General features: G+C 37.7%; 1 protein-coding gene across 2 annotated transcripts in view; it reads left to right on the top strand.

The window, feature by feature from the left end:
• NR5A1 (nuclear receptor subfamily 5 group A member 1) overlaps positions 1 to 17480 on the top strand; it is a 123679-nt gene that overhangs the window by 69605 nt on the left and 36594 nt on the right. For both annotated transcript variants that reach the window (XM_072429712.1, XM_072429711.1), the window contains one exon: positions 10232 to 10351. In XM_072429712.1, the coding sequence (XP_072285813.1) occupies positions 10232 to 10351 (120 nt within the window). The remainder of the gene's footprint in view (positions 1 to 10231; positions 10352 to 17480) is intronic.

The following is a 17480-nucleotide window of genomic DNA, read 5'->3' as shown; positions in this document are numbered from 1 at the left end:
GGGTATGATGAAGTTTGAAACACAAATCACAAATTATATTATAATAAATAATTATAAATAATTTTAAAATAAAATTTAAAAAAATAAACTTTATTAAAAAATGACAAATATTTTTAAATTTGTCTAAACAAGGGTACAATAATAGAATAAACTTTTGGATTTATTTTTATAACTGTATAACTTTATTTTTTACAACTTTATCATTGTGATCAATGTTTTAAAGCAGATTACAATGTAATCTTCTTTTAAATTTGCCATCAAGCCACTCCTCTCTGGCGTACCAATGCTTCATGCATCACATCGATCACACCGAAGATGTGATGCAGAATCCCAGATATAAAACCCTATGGAAATAGTTGATCCAGAGGAACTCCTGGTCCAATTTGCTCCAACAGGGGAAAAAAAATCCTTCCTCATTCTATGAGGCAATCAGCTGTTCCCTGGATCAATAGACTTTGTTATCTTTACTTTAAAGTTTTATGACCCAGTTATATTCCGTGCTTCTAGAAAATCATCCAGCTTTTTCTTAAAGCAATTTATAGTAGTTGCTGAAACTTCCTGAGGGAGCCTGTTCCCCATTTTCACAGAACTTACAGTGAAGAATCCCTTCCTTATCCTTAAACTTCTATGATCTACCAGAACCCCCAGATCCTTTTCTATATCTGACTCTCCCAAAAGTATTCCCCCTAGACAGTATGAAGCATGCATGTTTTTAGCCCCCAAGTGCATAACTTTACATTTCTCAATAATAACTGTCATTTGCCACTTGGCTGCCCAATCAAACAGTACATCCAGGTCTGCTTGTAGATTATAGACATCCTGTATGGACTTAATTCCATTACATAGTTTGGTGTCATCTGCAAACACAGAAATGGTACTTTTAATCCCAAACTCTAATTTATTTATAAAGACGTTAAACAGTAAAGGTCCCAACACTGAACCCTGGGGTACACTACTAATAACCTTAGACCATTCAGAGTATGAATCATTAATCACTACTCTCTGGATGCGATCCTTAAGTCAGTTCTCTATCCATTTACAGTTTGGCTTTTCTAAACCTATTGACCCTAACTTGCATATTAACTGTCTATGGGATACAGTGTCAAATGCTTTAGCAAAGTCCAAGTATACTATATCAACTGCTACTCTACTTTCTACCTGTTTACTTACTTCTTCATAAAAAGAGAGTAAATTTGTTTGACAACTTCGGTCTTTCTTAAAGCCATGCTGACTATCACATAATATATTATTTTCTAGCAGAAAGTCTTCTATGTGGTTCTTTATCAAACTCTCTAAGACCTTCGCTCTACTATTTTCCTTTGTGTACACAGAGCTAAAAAAAGTGTTTAGTACGGTACATAGGGTTTAATTTTAGCCTCCTAAACCTATTATGACATTTAATGGCCCCCACCCCCTTCACTCACTATAATATCTATTATAATATATAAAGAAATTGAGGAGAGAACCTTGTATTTGGCATGTGCTGAAGTTAACAACTATAATGTCAGATAACAATAAGAAAGTAAGTACTGCTAAACTCGTCCCTACATACACAGGATACAAAATATTGGCGCATAAAATGAGACTTTCAACAATCAAACTAAATACATTTTTAGTACTTAAAAAATTACAATTTTTTCCATTAACAATAAATATGAACATTTATATGAAAGGAACATCCTCTATAACATAGTCAATCAATTCCATAAATTATATTCCTCCAATAGAACAAAACGTATTTCTGGGCTGCAATTGAAATCACCTCTGATTTTTTATATGTGTATATTTTTTCATGTGTACATTTTTACCTATGCAATCAGTTTTTTTTGATTAGGTGAAAACATTGGTCAATTGCAGCAGGCAATAAAAATCTCACTCCTCTCAGGGTTGCCTGAAGGTAATTCAGTGTTGTCACTGGTGACACCACACACATATTCAAACTCTAGTCTATAACTTTGTTGTTAGACCACTGTATCCAGTTGCTAATTGTTTTGTTTTTGTGGCTTACTCTACTTTAATTTAATATTAGTCTTCTTCTATACTGCATTAGCTCTTGCAAGTTTCCAAATAAGTTTCTGCATAATGCATATACAACATTTTCATTGTGAACTTTCTCTTTGAAGATGTTGCTGGGATAGACAGTTTACTGTCTATTAATGTTTCATGGTTCTTGGAACTTTACCATACCTGCATTTTCCATTTTAAGGGTCCACCCTCCACTAAAATGTTCAGACTAGCAGTATTATACTGCAGAATTTACTGCTTCTTAGCTCGTACTGTAAAACATTAGGCATCCAGAAATGATAACAGGCAGAAACTACCAGGCTTTTTCAAATTGACAAATGCATTTTTTCAAAAAAATTTCTGAATGCAAACCACTTTAATTTAACCGTTGCAATTCTAGGGTAGGTGCACCTAGTTATCCCTAGATGTATGTAACACCTGAAAAATATATGGCAAATCTGCCGCTTCCTGTCTCCTATCAAATAAAGAATAAACACAGACCCATTTGTTCCCTTTAACCTTTTTTTGGCAAACATTTCTATGCAACATAACCTAAAGTGGAACTAAAATCTCACTAAAAGTTTTCGATCGGGCACGTCTCTATTGCAGAAAAAGATGTTTGAAGTTTCTTCAGCCATAATACATTTTACCTATCTGGTCGTGTATGCACAGCTCAGTATTGGTTGCCAGGATACCCAGCAACTCCAGCTTCCTCCATTCAAGATGGCTGAAGATCTAGATGAAATAGAAAAGAGATGGAAAGATGGCACAGGAGCAATCAGCCCACCCAAGACGGTTGAACCCCAAAGCCGGCAACAGAGCACAAGTTCACCCCTTTTGGGGCACAGACATTGACAATACTAAGTTATCCATGGTAGCTGCTAATTTTGAAGCTGACATTACTCAAATAATTGCATCAGCTATCCAACAAAACATGGGTCAGTTGTGGGAAGAGTTATCACAACATGACTGACACCTGCAAGAGCCGAAGCAGAAAGTTGTGGGCATAGAAGACACAACTTCTTCGCATGACACTTCAATAAAAGGTGGACAATCTTGAAAATTGTTGATCTACAGATAATTTAGGTGCCTGAATCAGTTTATGCTAAGGATCTACTTCACAAGTGCACTGTGGTATTCCGTCCCCCTGTAAAGTAGAACATGTCCACGGTTTGGGACAACTATGACAGGACCACTCTATACCCCTTACAGTGATTGTGTGATGCCTAGATTTCTTAGATTAAAACAGTATTATTCAAGCTTACAGGCCACAGTGGAATTCAGTGGTGGCTGCCCACAAAAAGCTTTATTTGCAGATTTCCCTGGAACTTTGTAAATCCTATAACTAGGTCTGTCAACAGCTATGGTAGTTTGGTAGGCAGTATGGTAGGTTCCAGAACTATAATGATTCATTATTTTTTAATATTATTTTAGTTCTAAATATGGATTAGAACTAATTATTTTAGTTCTAATCCATATTTAGTTGCTAATCCTAGGGAGCAATTCTTAAAAAAAATATTCAACATTATAAACAAAGACAAAGATGAGTTTATGTTTTTAGCCAAGAAAAACAGGAATTTACTTTAGTCGGCACATTGTCATTTTTTTGGTCCAAACAGATTTTAACCCTACCTGAGGTTTTAGATTTCATGTGATCCTGGTAGCATTTACTTAAATGAGCCACAATGACTCAAAATTGAATGATTGAGTGTTTATTAAGGTTGACAAAGCTTCAGGACCTGATGGATTACATCCACGTGTCCTCAAAGAGCTGAGCTCAGTTATTTCAAGATGATAGTCAGCATGGCTGACTAAGTAAAACTTTTAAAAGTTTATAAGCTGTGTTATGTTTTGTGGCTCCAGACTATTTTTGTTTAGTGGAGAAGGGGGCAAAATGGTTCATTTGATAGTAAAGGTTGCTGACCCCTGGTCCAGGGGGAATACATTTGAGGGAGTCAGAAATGGAAAAGGATCTGGGGTTCTAATAGATCATAGACTTAATAACAGCATGCAATGCCAAGCTGCAATATCAAAAGCCAGCAAAGTACTTTCTTGAAAGTTACTTTCAAGAAATTAAAAGAGGAATAGACTGCAGAGATGGAAACATAATCCTGCCCCTGTACAAAGCATTGGCTAGACCACATCTGGAATATGCAGTGCAGTTTTGGCCACTGGTTCACAAAATTGTGGAAATGGAGAGAGTGCAGAGAAGGGCAACAAAACTAATAAAAGGTATGGAGGAGCTCAGCTATGAGGAGAAATTACCTTAACTGAATCTATTCTCCCTTGAGAGGAGATGTTTAAGGGGGGATATGATCACCCTGTGTAAATATATAAATAGTCCATATAGAGAACTTCCTTCCCCATTATTCACTTTGAGATCATTACAAAGAACAAGAGTGCACTCTGCGTCTTGAGGAAAAGAAGTTTAAGCTCCAGAAAAAGAAAGGACTCCACTGTAAGGTCTGTGAAAATGTTGAATGGACTTCCTCGGGAAGTAGTTTCAGCAACTACTATAGATTGCTTTAAGAAAAACTGGATGATTTCTAGAAGCACAGAATATAGCTGGGTATTAAGGCTTTAAAGTAAAGATAACAGTAACTGTTGATCCAGGGAACATCCAATTGCCTCATGGAATCAGGAAGGATTTTTTTTGTTGAAGCAAATTGTACCAGGGCCTTCCACTGAACCAACTATGTCCATAGGGCTTTATATCTGGGATATGTTTACTTTCCCAGTGGTTTAATTTGATGGACTTATGTCTTTTTGTAACCTGACTTACTTTGTATTTAAAATCCACTATGAATCTCAGTCATGAAAAGGCTTTTCTTTCTCTTTAACGGGTCATTGCCATCTTATCAAAATGTTTAGTTTTGCCAGATTATGATATCCTTTACAGACAGTACATTTGCTTGTTAAGCATAAAGATATTTAACAATTTCACTGAGCTTTTACAGATTTTTTAGGGCATAATTAGAATGTATTTACCCAGAAACTGCAATTACTTAGAGACCATCTGGGGATGCATTTTCTAAATATTTATTTATACAATCTGGCAAGTCTTTTCTGATATCTATGGAACTGGATTAACCAAAGCTCCTTTTATACTGACATGTTTAAATATGTAAAAAAAAAAAAAAAAGAACTTAACAATTTTAATGAGATTCTGTGCTTTTTCATATAACTGTATCAATGTCTAAAACAAAATAAACGTGAATTTGTGACACTATCCCTGCTGATTCATTTGATTTCTAATCCAATGTTGCTTCATCTCTGGGTTGATTGAGGCCTAGTATCATTCAACCCACTTCCTGTGAGCCCCAAACATCAAGAGCCCCTCCCATTTTGGACTCACAGGGGAATGCTGCAGAGAGCACTGCCATGTGATTTGCTACCACTCTATGCAGCCATTAGTATCCATCAACCACCAAAATAAAAAAGCTTGAGTGTTGTAGAAATAACTTATTATAATATGTATTATTTAATGCTTTGGCTAATATTACAATATATATTGACAAAAAAACAAATCAAATGGTGTAACTTCCAATTTTGATCAGATATGACTAGGCTAATATACAATTTAGACTTAAGTTTTTGACAAATCATCATTATGGTAGGTTTGAATAGTCAAATCAGCAATCTTGTCACATTTGCTGAAGACCTCATCATTATCAAATTCAGATCTGGGTAAGTGAGGTCTGAAGATGGCACAATGCAGAATTATGATCAGATTAGTAAGTGTAAGGCCCTGGTCAGCATCATTCCTCACCAGACACCAGTCCCCTAATCTAACAGTGCAGTCTTCACCTTTAGTAAGCCCCCACTCAGCCTCGGAAGACTAATTGCATCTCCCAGCTCTCGGTTGCCCCCAGGACTTACTGAGCAAAGAATGGTGTCTGGGAATGGGCTGGCAGCAAGCCAGGAGCCCACAGATAAAGCAGTACCAAGATTCCAACAGAGACAAGTCCAGAATACAGAGCAGAGGTCATACACAGGATATCCGTCCACAAAACGAAGTACACAAGAACAAAACACAAGCAAAGTCGGGGTCACAAGCAAAGGTCAGTCCAGGCAGCATAAACTGGCAAAGTCAGAAACAGGCAAGGTCAGCAACAGAGATCAGACGATAAATCTTCAGCACAGATTAGCCCAGCTATACGCTACATCAGGCACTGGTGACTGGGAGCAGAGAGGCTTTAAAGACTCAGCAGCCAATAGCAGTGCAGGACTAAGTCAGGAGCTGATCAGCCTCTAGAGTCCCCTTCAGCTGTGCACAGCTATCAATGGATACTGGGGATGCCATAAATCTATCAGGCTGCACAGCTAAAAGGAAGCAGGGGCTGCTGCTATCTTAGTTCACCTGGCTGCTGCAAATGACATCGCTGAACAGACAGTGTTTTATACCGCGACGGTGCACAGCACGGAATCGCCTGACACATGAGCATCTCTTAACAGTAAAAGCTGCTAAAGTCATGTAGAACATGTGAGCCCATAATTTTTCTGAAAGCTTAGATAACATTTTTTTCACTATTATTTATATGTGACAAAAAATATAATAAATTAATGATAAAATCCTTTACAGAGAAGGATCTGGCATATCATCAGAATACACTGAGGACACATGAAAGTTTTTTTTTCTTTTTTTAATAGATGCATTGTTACTCCAGGAAGTTGGCAGATAAATGGAAGAGGGTGTAGAACTGGGGTTGGTGTTAAAATAGATACCCAGCCAAAGTTTTTTCTTTTGTTTAATTTCAGAAAAAGTACAGTTATGATCTCTATCAGGTTTTTGTTGTAATCTCTGGCCACATTTAGAAGATTATGCTTTAGTTCTTAATCTGGAGGTGCTGTTTGGAGCAATGAGCAACTGAACTATTCCCAACATGAAAACAGCAATGAAATAACATTTATTTAATCAAAATAGAGACAACAACTTTCTGGTTTATAGCTTATATAGTGTCTTTTTGGAGAGCTTCCTTTTCTCTTTCAGCTACTTCTTGTCCTCAAGTGTCCCCTGGGGATCTTTATAGGTTCTGGGCTATGCTAATTTGCAAACCTTGACACTTATATGAAGTGTTGTTGGCTGGTCTATTCTCTCTAATGCCTTCTTATGGTCAAGCAGCTCTGGTTAATGAGAAGATATAGGATGGGGAGATTACACTTTTTTTTGTCATAATCTTCAGGTCCCTGTGCCTGACACATTCTGGTATAAACTAAAAGTATAAAATAATTTTTTATTTTTGTAAACGTTTTGGTTATATTATTATGTTGAATTTTCCATTGAAAATAATCATTGCCATCTCTGACCTGGTTCCAATAATAGAGCTTGCCTGATTGGTGTTCTGACCAGTATACTTTCATATCTTTTAATTCACTAACCCAGAATTAGTATGCAGCTCAGGTGTCAGCTAATGGTCACACAATTTGCCACACACAGTTAGCTGCATGGATGAGGATTTGTAGGTGATCAGTTTTATTGTTTTACCTTTTTTTCATTTTTTTTTTCTGCTCTGTACACTGACCAGCATCAATTTGGTAAATGGTTCTGGTTTCTTTTATGGGCATTTGTTAATCTCATTTTGCAAAATTGACTCCCTTGACTGTATGAGATTGCACCAGATATCATTGCAGATAAAACCCTTTGTTATACCAAAAAAATCTAAGTTTTCTGTTGAATTTTGTAAAGGTTTAGAACTATACATAAGTGGCAAACACCACTTTCTATATACAACTAAGGCTTAGCTTTGAGATTCATTTAGTAAGATGAATGTCTTGAAGGAAATGCATCACTGAATAGATTAAAAGTGTTTTCTTGAAAAGAATGGATTGGAAACCCTTGTGGCAAAGGACAGGAGTCTTTTCAAACAAAGATAATGTTCATTGTTCCCCTTTTATGTACAGTCAATTTGTCATTTTGTTCACTTTTTCTATTCTTGATTCACAAGGTTAAACACTTAGCAAATTAAAAAAAACATTATGAAATACAGCTGTATGGAAACTTAGTTAAATGGCAGGATTGTAGAGATGGATTGTTATGACAAAAACAGATGACAGAGAATTCAATCTTTTTTTTTTTGCTTTTGACATTAAATAAACTACATAGTAGTAAAAATGTTTTTTGTACTGCAGTTTCCCTTACCCATCAGCCTAAATACCCAGTGGAAACAAATATGCGGATCAGGAAAGCCTGTGAAGGCCTTGTCCCATAGCCGTTAGGAACCTAACCTAATAAACAGGAGGGTCAGCATGGGAGTCAGACAACTAGCCTGACGGTTTCCATGTATCTCTCATGGTTTTTGTGTAGGTTGTACACAGTTCTGTGCTGAGATAAAGTAGATTCTGTGAGCATGCACAAAAGCTACATCGCCCCCACTTGTCCAATAAGGATTGTTAAGGACTTTAAGCCCTATAGAAGAGCAGGTGAAGATATTGCTAAAAGAGGTGCTTTGGCAGGTAAGTTTGTCATATTGAGCAAATATATATTTGCACAACATAGCAAAACCCTGATGGTCACCAGCAGATTTACTTTTGCTTTAATGTTTTTGTGGCTGCATACATTTGTTTCTGAGCAATAATTTTTCAGGCCAATGTTTAGCAGCAATTCTGTTTGAATCTCAGTGTCTGACATGCCCACTGTACAGGGAGGATTAAAATAAACGTATGCAGCCTCACTTGATAAAAACATTAAAGCACAAAGCTACAATATGACTTTTGTTTTCCATGACTAGGGTAGCCCGTACCTTGCCTCTTCACCTTCCTCTCCCACCATACTTACTGATACACCTTCTCTCTTGCCAGCCCCCTTTCTTGTCCTTCCTCCCCGCCTTAACCCCCCAAACAACACACTACACCGATATGCATTTTAATGGCTGGCAAGCAGCCGTTTATTAATAAATACAATAAACAATTTATAACTTATTATTATGTATCAATATAATAATTTAACACATATTTAAATATAAACCAATATAAACAAATAAATATAACCACTGAAACAAATAACCACAAACAAACACAAACAAACAAATAAACAAACAACAACACAGTAATCACCATAATAAACCAATAATAGCTTTAATTAACCAGCTTACTTTTCCTTGAATTAACCCTTTAAATAACCACCTTTACAAATACTATCTCAACATTTTCCCAACCAACGACTAGGTTGCAGGTCCGGAAGGTAAAGTCCGCCACCACCACATCACATATTCTCAAAACCACCATACCAACCTGGCCCCTAATCAGCCCAGTACCACTCAGGGGCCTCAACCTTTTACCACTTAAAGGGGGGTTCACCACCACCTTGGGTGCCCCCCAACCAAAATTTACCCAGCACTCTTACCTTCCACCAAACCTCAACCGCCTCCCAACCCTCTATATCAAGGGTGGGAGGGTGGGCAACTTCTTCTTTTCAAAAAATGTGCCTCACTTCCGCTTGACTCTCATTTTACCCTCTACTCACTCCTCCCCCTCTATTTCCGACCCAACCTTCTCCCCCACCTTCCTTTCTTCCAAGACTAGCTTTTAACTCTTTCAAACCCAACCCCCCACCCCTTGCCTCGTGTCTGTCCGTGCACCCTGTCATGCTGCCTTCCGCATATTTTCTTGCTACAGGCCTCTCTTTCAATATTGTCACAGCTTTATTGGAGGATACATCCTACCCACAAACAAAAATGATATCTGATTATGCCCTTAGTGGGATGTGGTTGGCCATATGGTCTCCTAAATCTGAACTGATGTTTAGGATAAGCCTTTCCCTGAATTTAGATTGGCTTTCAAAGTTCAGCTGTGAATGACTGATGGACACTTTGTTGTTTGGAGTTTTGTTGTTACAGGTTACTGAAAAGTTGCAGATTTATAATCAATAAAAAGGTGACCTTGATTATTAAATTAAATTAGCATTTAGATGCTTCTCAACAGTCATTCAGTCTATTACATTACCACAGCACCTCCTAACAGTCTCATCGTTTGTGACCCTGCCAATAAACCCATAATTCTGCATCTATTTTAACAAGAGGATAAGGATATTTAGATGGACTCCAGCTAATACTTTCTAGGCAGTTATACTGCTGTCACTTTGGTTCGTCTGCATTTAAATGTGGAAAAAGATATAAAAAAACACATAACACTGTCATTTTCCGGTGTTAACCACATACAGTTATCAAAAAACAATATTGTCCTTTTAAATGCTAACCTGAACAATTCATATATGTCCTTTTTTTCTTAGGTGAGTGACCAGATGATTTTACTGCAAAACTGCTGGAGTGAGCTGTTGGTATTTGACCACATCTACAGACAAATGCAGTATAGCAAAGAGAACAGTATTCTGTTAGTAACTGGACAAGAGGTAAGCAACAAAAGCATAGTACAGTGATGGCTAACCTTTTTGAGCCCGAGTGCCCAAACTGCCGCACAAAACCAAAGAATTTCCTCAAAGTGCCAGCACGTCAATTAAACCTTAATAACAAGATTTTAGTATCTAAAAACTCTTTATAAAGTACACATTAACATCCCCCCATATCCTCACCTCTCTAGCATGGGAGCACTAGGAACTGTTCCTGATTACAGATGTCACATGTGGAGTCACACTACAGCCTCACTGAGTGCCTGTGACAGACTCAGTGTGAAGCTTCTCTTCCTCCCCCCACTTCCCCCTCACACACTGCCTGGCTCATAGGATACTAAGGGGAAGACAGGCAGGCTAAACATCCACTCACAGGACTGCAGCCAGCACAGGAGGATGGGCCGCGGCCCACGGGGACAATGCCCGGTCCTCCCAATGGCTAGTCCGGCCCTGTTGCCAGGTGAGCTGCAAAGCAGACACCGGCACACTCGCCTCCCGCCGCGCCGCATATCTTAATTGCGGACCTTCCCGCGTGCCAGCTCCAAGGCCTTCGCGTGCCACAGCTGGCACGCGTGCCATAGGTTCGCCATCGCTGGCATAGTATATTTTACTGCAAGCCAGAAAAATGGAGAAATGTATATTGCATACTTTTGAGCAAAAAAAGCTGTTTATTAATATAAAATAAATATACGGTATATACCTTCTTGCACTAGTGTTTATGCAGCACACTATGAAGGTTGATCACTTTCATAACTTCCATAGTGGCATTCCAAAATATAATAGTAGTCTACATATAGAGTGTATACTCCCCATCCTGAATGCATTGAAACCTTATGGATGAAATATAAAGGAACGGCAATATATATACCCCGCAATCCATGCTCACCGTTGATCTCAGGTAGAATCAGGAGAGTGGAAAGAGTAAAATTCATAGCTTGAAAAGGTCTAATGAAGATCCTCAAAATAAGCCATTGTGTGATCATCTGCTCAAAACTCTATCACGTTGATAAACTAAAGTGAGAATCTGCTTGTAGAAATCCAGTAGATCGGCAGCTGATAATGAACTTCAGGTAAAGATATAAATATATATAATATGATATTATAATAAATTATAAAACTATTTTTCTAACATATTTACACTTTGTCTGCAAGGGTCTTTAACATGGTATTGTTACCAAAAATGATGGGGCAGAGTTGCAGGGGGTGCTACAGGAAGCATGTCAATATTCTAATAATGAAAGTAAAGAATGATCAGGAAAACCAAAAGACATTATGGATAATGTGTAAAGAACAACATTGCCTATCATGCCTAATTTCATGACATAGTTTGGTGTCATCTGCAAACGCGGAAATGATACTTTTATTCCCAAACACTGTATCCTTTTTAAAGATGTTAAACAGTGAAGGTTCCAACACAGAACCCTGGATTAGACAAAAACTTTAGCTTTGCACAGCTGAAGAGGATGCTAGAGTGGGTGCTGCAGCCAATTAGCACATTGTTCAGTCCTCTCCTGCCATAGGCTGCTGGGCTTTTTTAAACCTCTCCAGTTCCAGGCTCAGGTTGGTGGATCCTTAGTGCATTTTGCATTTCCTGCCTCTCTGGCAGCTACCCTGTTTCCCCTATGATAAGGCATTGTCTTATATTTTTTGAAATGCCAAAATATGCCCTAGGTCTTATTTTCAGGGGGATGTCTTATTTTTCCATGAAGAAGATCACTGACTCACTTTTTTTTGGCTTCTACGGCCGGGTAACAGACTCTGTTAGGGCAGGGATCAGCAGCTTGCTTGTCCTTTGAAGGTACTTTCAATTTCACTCTGCACTGCAGCCAGCATCGAGGAGTCACATAGAGGCACACAGTATCAGGTATCGGAGGATGTCTTATTTGCGGGGGGTGCTTTATTTTAATTGAGCAAAAATCAGAGGGTGGCTTATTTGATGGGGATGCCTTATCATCGGGGGAAACACGGTAGTTCTCTGTTTGGATTCTCTGAAATTGACCATGGTTTGACTTCGACTCTGCCTTGTCTTCCACATGCCCTGACCTCGGCCTATTACTTGACTTTACCATGTCTGCTTCCTGCCCAGACCTCGGCCTGTTCAACTACCTCTCTTTGACTTGCTTTGTTCCAGCCTGATAGCAATTCCCACCCTGAAGTCAGCTGATCCCATTTTAGCAAATCCATGTTTTCTTTATTCCTAGTTACCAACCCTAAGACATCCCTTAAGGGGCCTGCATGTTGAGATCTGATCTTTTTGCTGTTAATATAAAAATTTTTTAAAATTGGGGGGTTTGCTTTAGTATTGTAATCTGTCTTTCATTTTGAAGTTTTTCACATTTAATTTCCTTTTTACATTTTTTTTTTATATTTTTAAGATTTTTGAATGATGAAGCTGATCCTTAAACATTTTATATATTGAAATATATTTTGCAGTGTGTTGTTATACTTATAACATTACTATTTCTGTTCTGTGTTTTTTGGGGACAGTATTACCTCCCAGTCTAAGTCATGGAGATCCTTAATAGTGGACATTTCACTCAAAATTGCTCAAAACAACTCACTCTCAAAATTGAATGTTTTTATCTTTCCTGTTTTTGCTATGTTTACAACTTTAACAATAAACATTAAATCAAATCATATTATGGTCAGTGCTACCTGGAAAAGGATATGTGAAGCCTGTTTGCACCTTCCAGAAAAGTTTCTGCAGCACCCTGGGATCTCTGGTATGAACAGTCAGGGTGAAGTCACTGAGCTGTGACCATTAGCACCCTGCAGACGTTGACCGCTAAAAAATTAGGTAATTAGGGACCAGCTTTATTAAAAAGTCTATAAACCCCAAACCTAGAAAAAGGCTACCTATGGAGCCAGATGAACTTACTTTGCAGGGAGCTGTGTATTTGGTATGCCAGATGGTAATGGCTTTGCAGGAAGCCAATGATTTACTGGGTCCCACAGTGGAAAATGGAAGGTATAGCTTTCTGCCCTACCAAAGAAAATGTTACAGAAACTATAACAAATTATAATTATTAATATTAATAATAATAATAATAATAATAAACAGCAACAGCATATTACACAGTGCTGTATAATAAATAGGGGTTGCAAATAACAGACAGATATACTTTGCTTTGAAAAGTCTTGCATCTGTGCATGTGAGAAGGTTATGAATGAGGAAGTCATTAATAGGTCATTGGAAGAGCGAAGAGAGCAGCTAGGGGTGTATTTTACTATAAGGACACAAAGGTAAGTAGAACAAAAACTGTGGAGGGATTTGAAGGCAAAGCACGGGATCTTGAATTTGATTCTAAGGTGAAATGGAAGCCAATGAAGAGAACTACAAAGAGAAGCAGCATGTTCAATTCTAGAGACACTAACTACTATACCAGGCTACATTAACACCCTAATTTCTGTGTTGGGAGACATAGACAAGGTAACATATCTGTCACACACAAAAAGAAACATTTAGGCAGTTATACATTTTATGTCACTGGAGTGGAGTGTGGAGCTAACCTGCTAAGACTTGACATGTTTCCTGCATTTGGATTTAAAGTTTTGGTTCTGACAGATGCAGAAATATGCTTGGTGGACAGTACATAGACAAAAAAAAAACTCAACAGGCTTATACTGGACTAAGCTATGGACACAAGTCCTTTCTAGATATATCCCCAGTGATGCAGGCCCTGTACAGGTTCTTTTTTAGCTATTTGTGAAGTTGAAGAAGAAGAAGTTTATGAAGTTGAAGAAGAGCTGCAAAAAATTCTACAGTATGATACTTTAGAACTTGTTGACTCCCCCAAATGGGTTTCCAACCTAGTCATTGCCCAAAGGAAAGAGGCGAAAATTTTATTAGAGGGAAAACATGTTGATCTTTGCCTGGTTAACAAAGCATCATAACCTGACTACTACCCTCTACCTACTACAGGGGATTTCATTTGCCTTGGGACAAAATTTTTCACTAAACTTCCCTAAAAGCTACCTACAAATTTCCAAATAGGCCATAGACTTTCCTCACAGGGTGTATAACCCTTACAATCCAACGTTGATGCTTTATATAGTTTACCTGAATTAAAAGACAAAGCAAAGCTTGCTTTTTTTCTAGGTTTTACAAACTATTATCTATGGTTTGTAGCTGACTGTGCTGAAATCACAACACCATTATGGTGTGTCTTACTTAAAAAAGCATATTGTAAGTGGACACAAGCATGCTCTGAGGCTTTATGCCCCTTGAAACACTGTAAAGCTTTTGCACCAACACTTGTCCATTTTTATACCTAAATGCTCCAACATTTGCTTCATATGATGCTTTTACTGTTGCTTTAGGTTCAGTTTAATCCCAAAAACACCAAGGAAAAGAGTATGTTTTCACTTCAAATGCATCTTCCCAAGCTAAACAACAATATTCTGCAGTAGAATGAGAAGAATTGACCTGTATATGGGCATGTGAATGGTGGCATCACTTTATTGTAGAACATATACCCTGAGAAGTGATCACCCAAAACTAATTTCTTTGCTGTCAGTGTCTGGGTCTGGCCACTATTCTCTTTGTATACATAGATGGCTGAAAAGGCTGTTTCAGTACAACTACAAGTTTGTAACAGGTCCTGAAAGTTGAATCAATTGGAAATATATTTTTCTGTGTTGTTCTTGAACCAGAGGAGGGAAAAGACCACCAAGAAGAACAGTGACTTGTAATACTTAATTTGCTAGTCTTCATAGTTTTACCATGGGATCTAGTAATTGCATCTCAGATTGATCCGATGATTCAAGTGTTGACCTACTTACAGGGTGGATGTCCTCTTACCTATAAAAAAAAATGTTAAAAAAAATTAGGTTGAGACTGTTGACAGAGATAGGTCCTGAGAATCAGTTTTAGGTATTGTTCATTTTTTACAGCTTTACAGCATCTAAAAATGTAACAATATGAAAAAATAATTTTCTCTGCGTACAGTAAATTTGTTATTCTGTGGTCCAGGGTCTAAATATATTTGCAAGACACTATCACTGCAAGTCAAAAGCACATAACAAATACATTGTAATATCTCTACATATGTAAACATATTTCAGTTAACATGCTAGCTTTTAATTATCTTTTGACATTATATAAGCAATATGTTAATAACAAAAGATGTGATCAAAAAGTTCCAACAATAAGCTGTTTACAAAAAAAAGATATTTGTGCCAAAGCACTGATTGTTGCATTATGCTGGCTGTTTTAGGTTGAAGGGATTACTGTTACTAAATGCAAGGTTTTGTTGTATTATGAATCTAGTATACATAGGCTTCAACTGGCCAACGTAAAACATAGACTATCCAACCTGAGCACCATTTCAATGAGTTCACATTTTGTCAAAGCCCCGCAAAGCCTCTAAGTGCAGTGTTGAATTGTATTTATCCAATGATGACAATGATGGTTGAAATGTACAGTATAATGGCATTGTTAACAACAAATTCAATTCCTACTGCAGTTTATTTCTGTCAGTTTTGTGAAGAAATTCTATCTTTCTTAATCTGTGGAATGGTTGGGAAAATTGATTGCGAACTGCTAGATCAAATAGAGAAATTACCCCTAGTTCTACCATTTTTTTCACTCTATCAACTTTGGTAACACTTCAAGCCAAATATCCAACAGCTTTCTAAGCCATTAAAAAACAGGATGAATACTTACTGTACCTCTCTAGTTTCCAAAATATCTTTAGCTTCTAACACTATTCTGTGGGTGTCCAGTACCTGTTCCTCAATTGAGCACTGTGGTTCCATCCATTGGCTACATCAGCACTTTTCTTGTAGCAATGTATCCTTGCAGATAGAAACATAACATTTGATAGGGGACCAAGCATCTGACTCTTTTGGAATACATTTTCACCTTAGAGAAGATAGGATTAGTATGGAGATGGAGATCGAAGATCAAGAAGACAAAGAAGAACTTTTCCCCTTTCTTAAAATCTATCCAATTATATTTTCCAGGATCAACATTTCTAGTGTTATCTCTTACCTATTTGATTATTTTCTAAGAAAATATGCTTTAAAATATTCTTACCAATGTTGAATTAATGTCTCATTTAGATATATCATGTTGGAAAAAGCATCAGGCATTGCTAAGCAACACCTGTTTGATTACTATATGCTGGAAAAATTTGCTATATGTCAAAGCAAAAAATGAAGTGTATTAAATATGCCACAGTATCCAGTTGTAGAAATGAAAGCTTTCTATTTGCTTCATGACTGTTTCTAAAGAAACCAAGATAAACTGGAAGTGTCAAATAAGAAACGTAAACATGTTTTGTACTTACGGGGTCGGTTCATGCAAAGCAAAAGCTTCAGTTATTAAACGCAAAGTGAGTCATCCCCTTGCAAGGAATATTTCACTTAGCTTAGTAAATCCATTGAAAACTCACATTGCAAAGAATATCCAATCCCCCAGTATCCATGGTTATTGAACTAGGCCACATACAGACTAAAACATTAAACTGTAGGCTAAATGTGTTATTCCTCAGGGACACAGTCAGTCGAGTGGTTGACCATCCTGGTGGACTGGGAAGCACATAAGGCAGTAAACTGCGGCATACTCATCAAACATGGTACCAGATACCAAAAGTATCCCTTCTCACTTGAATCTCCCAACTAGAATGCCACATTAGATGTGGTGACCGGGAGAGAGCTGGTAGCCCTATGTGATAAATTGTCTGCAGTAACACTGGTAAAAGCTAAGGCCAAACTTGCTAGGTTCAGACGCACCTTTTACAAATATGGAAACAAAAGTGGGAGGAACCTAGCACAGGCACTCAGAGTTCAGTAAGAAAAGTCCTATATTCAATCTACAATGGAAAACAATGGAAAGAAACAAAATAAGGTAGAGAAAATTACAAAACCATTCTTTGACTATTACCAAAATCTTTATAATCTATTGCCAGATGGCACAAAACCAAGGAGGAAGCCATCTGATCCTACATTGAGCGCTCTGGTCTGCCCAATTTGAGGAAGACGTGATCATGTCTCTGGAATCAGCTATTACAGACCCCTTCTTGAGTCAGCAGAGCAGTATCATTTTAACCTCCTGGGCGGTAACCCAGGAAAAAAGCTGAAAGCGGTAACTAGGGGTGAGTGAGAAGGCCTCAGACAGGCTCAAGAAATT

This window comes from Pyxicephalus adspersus, chromosome Z (assembly GCF_032062135.1).
Source record: "Pyxicephalus adspersus chromosome Z, UCB_Pads_2.0, whole genome shotgun sequence".
Classification (NCBI taxonomy): domain Eukaryota; kingdom Metazoa; phylum Chordata; class Amphibia; order Anura; family Pyxicephalidae; genus Pyxicephalus; species Pyxicephalus adspersus.
This window is presented reverse-complemented; position numbering and strand designations above follow the sequence as displayed.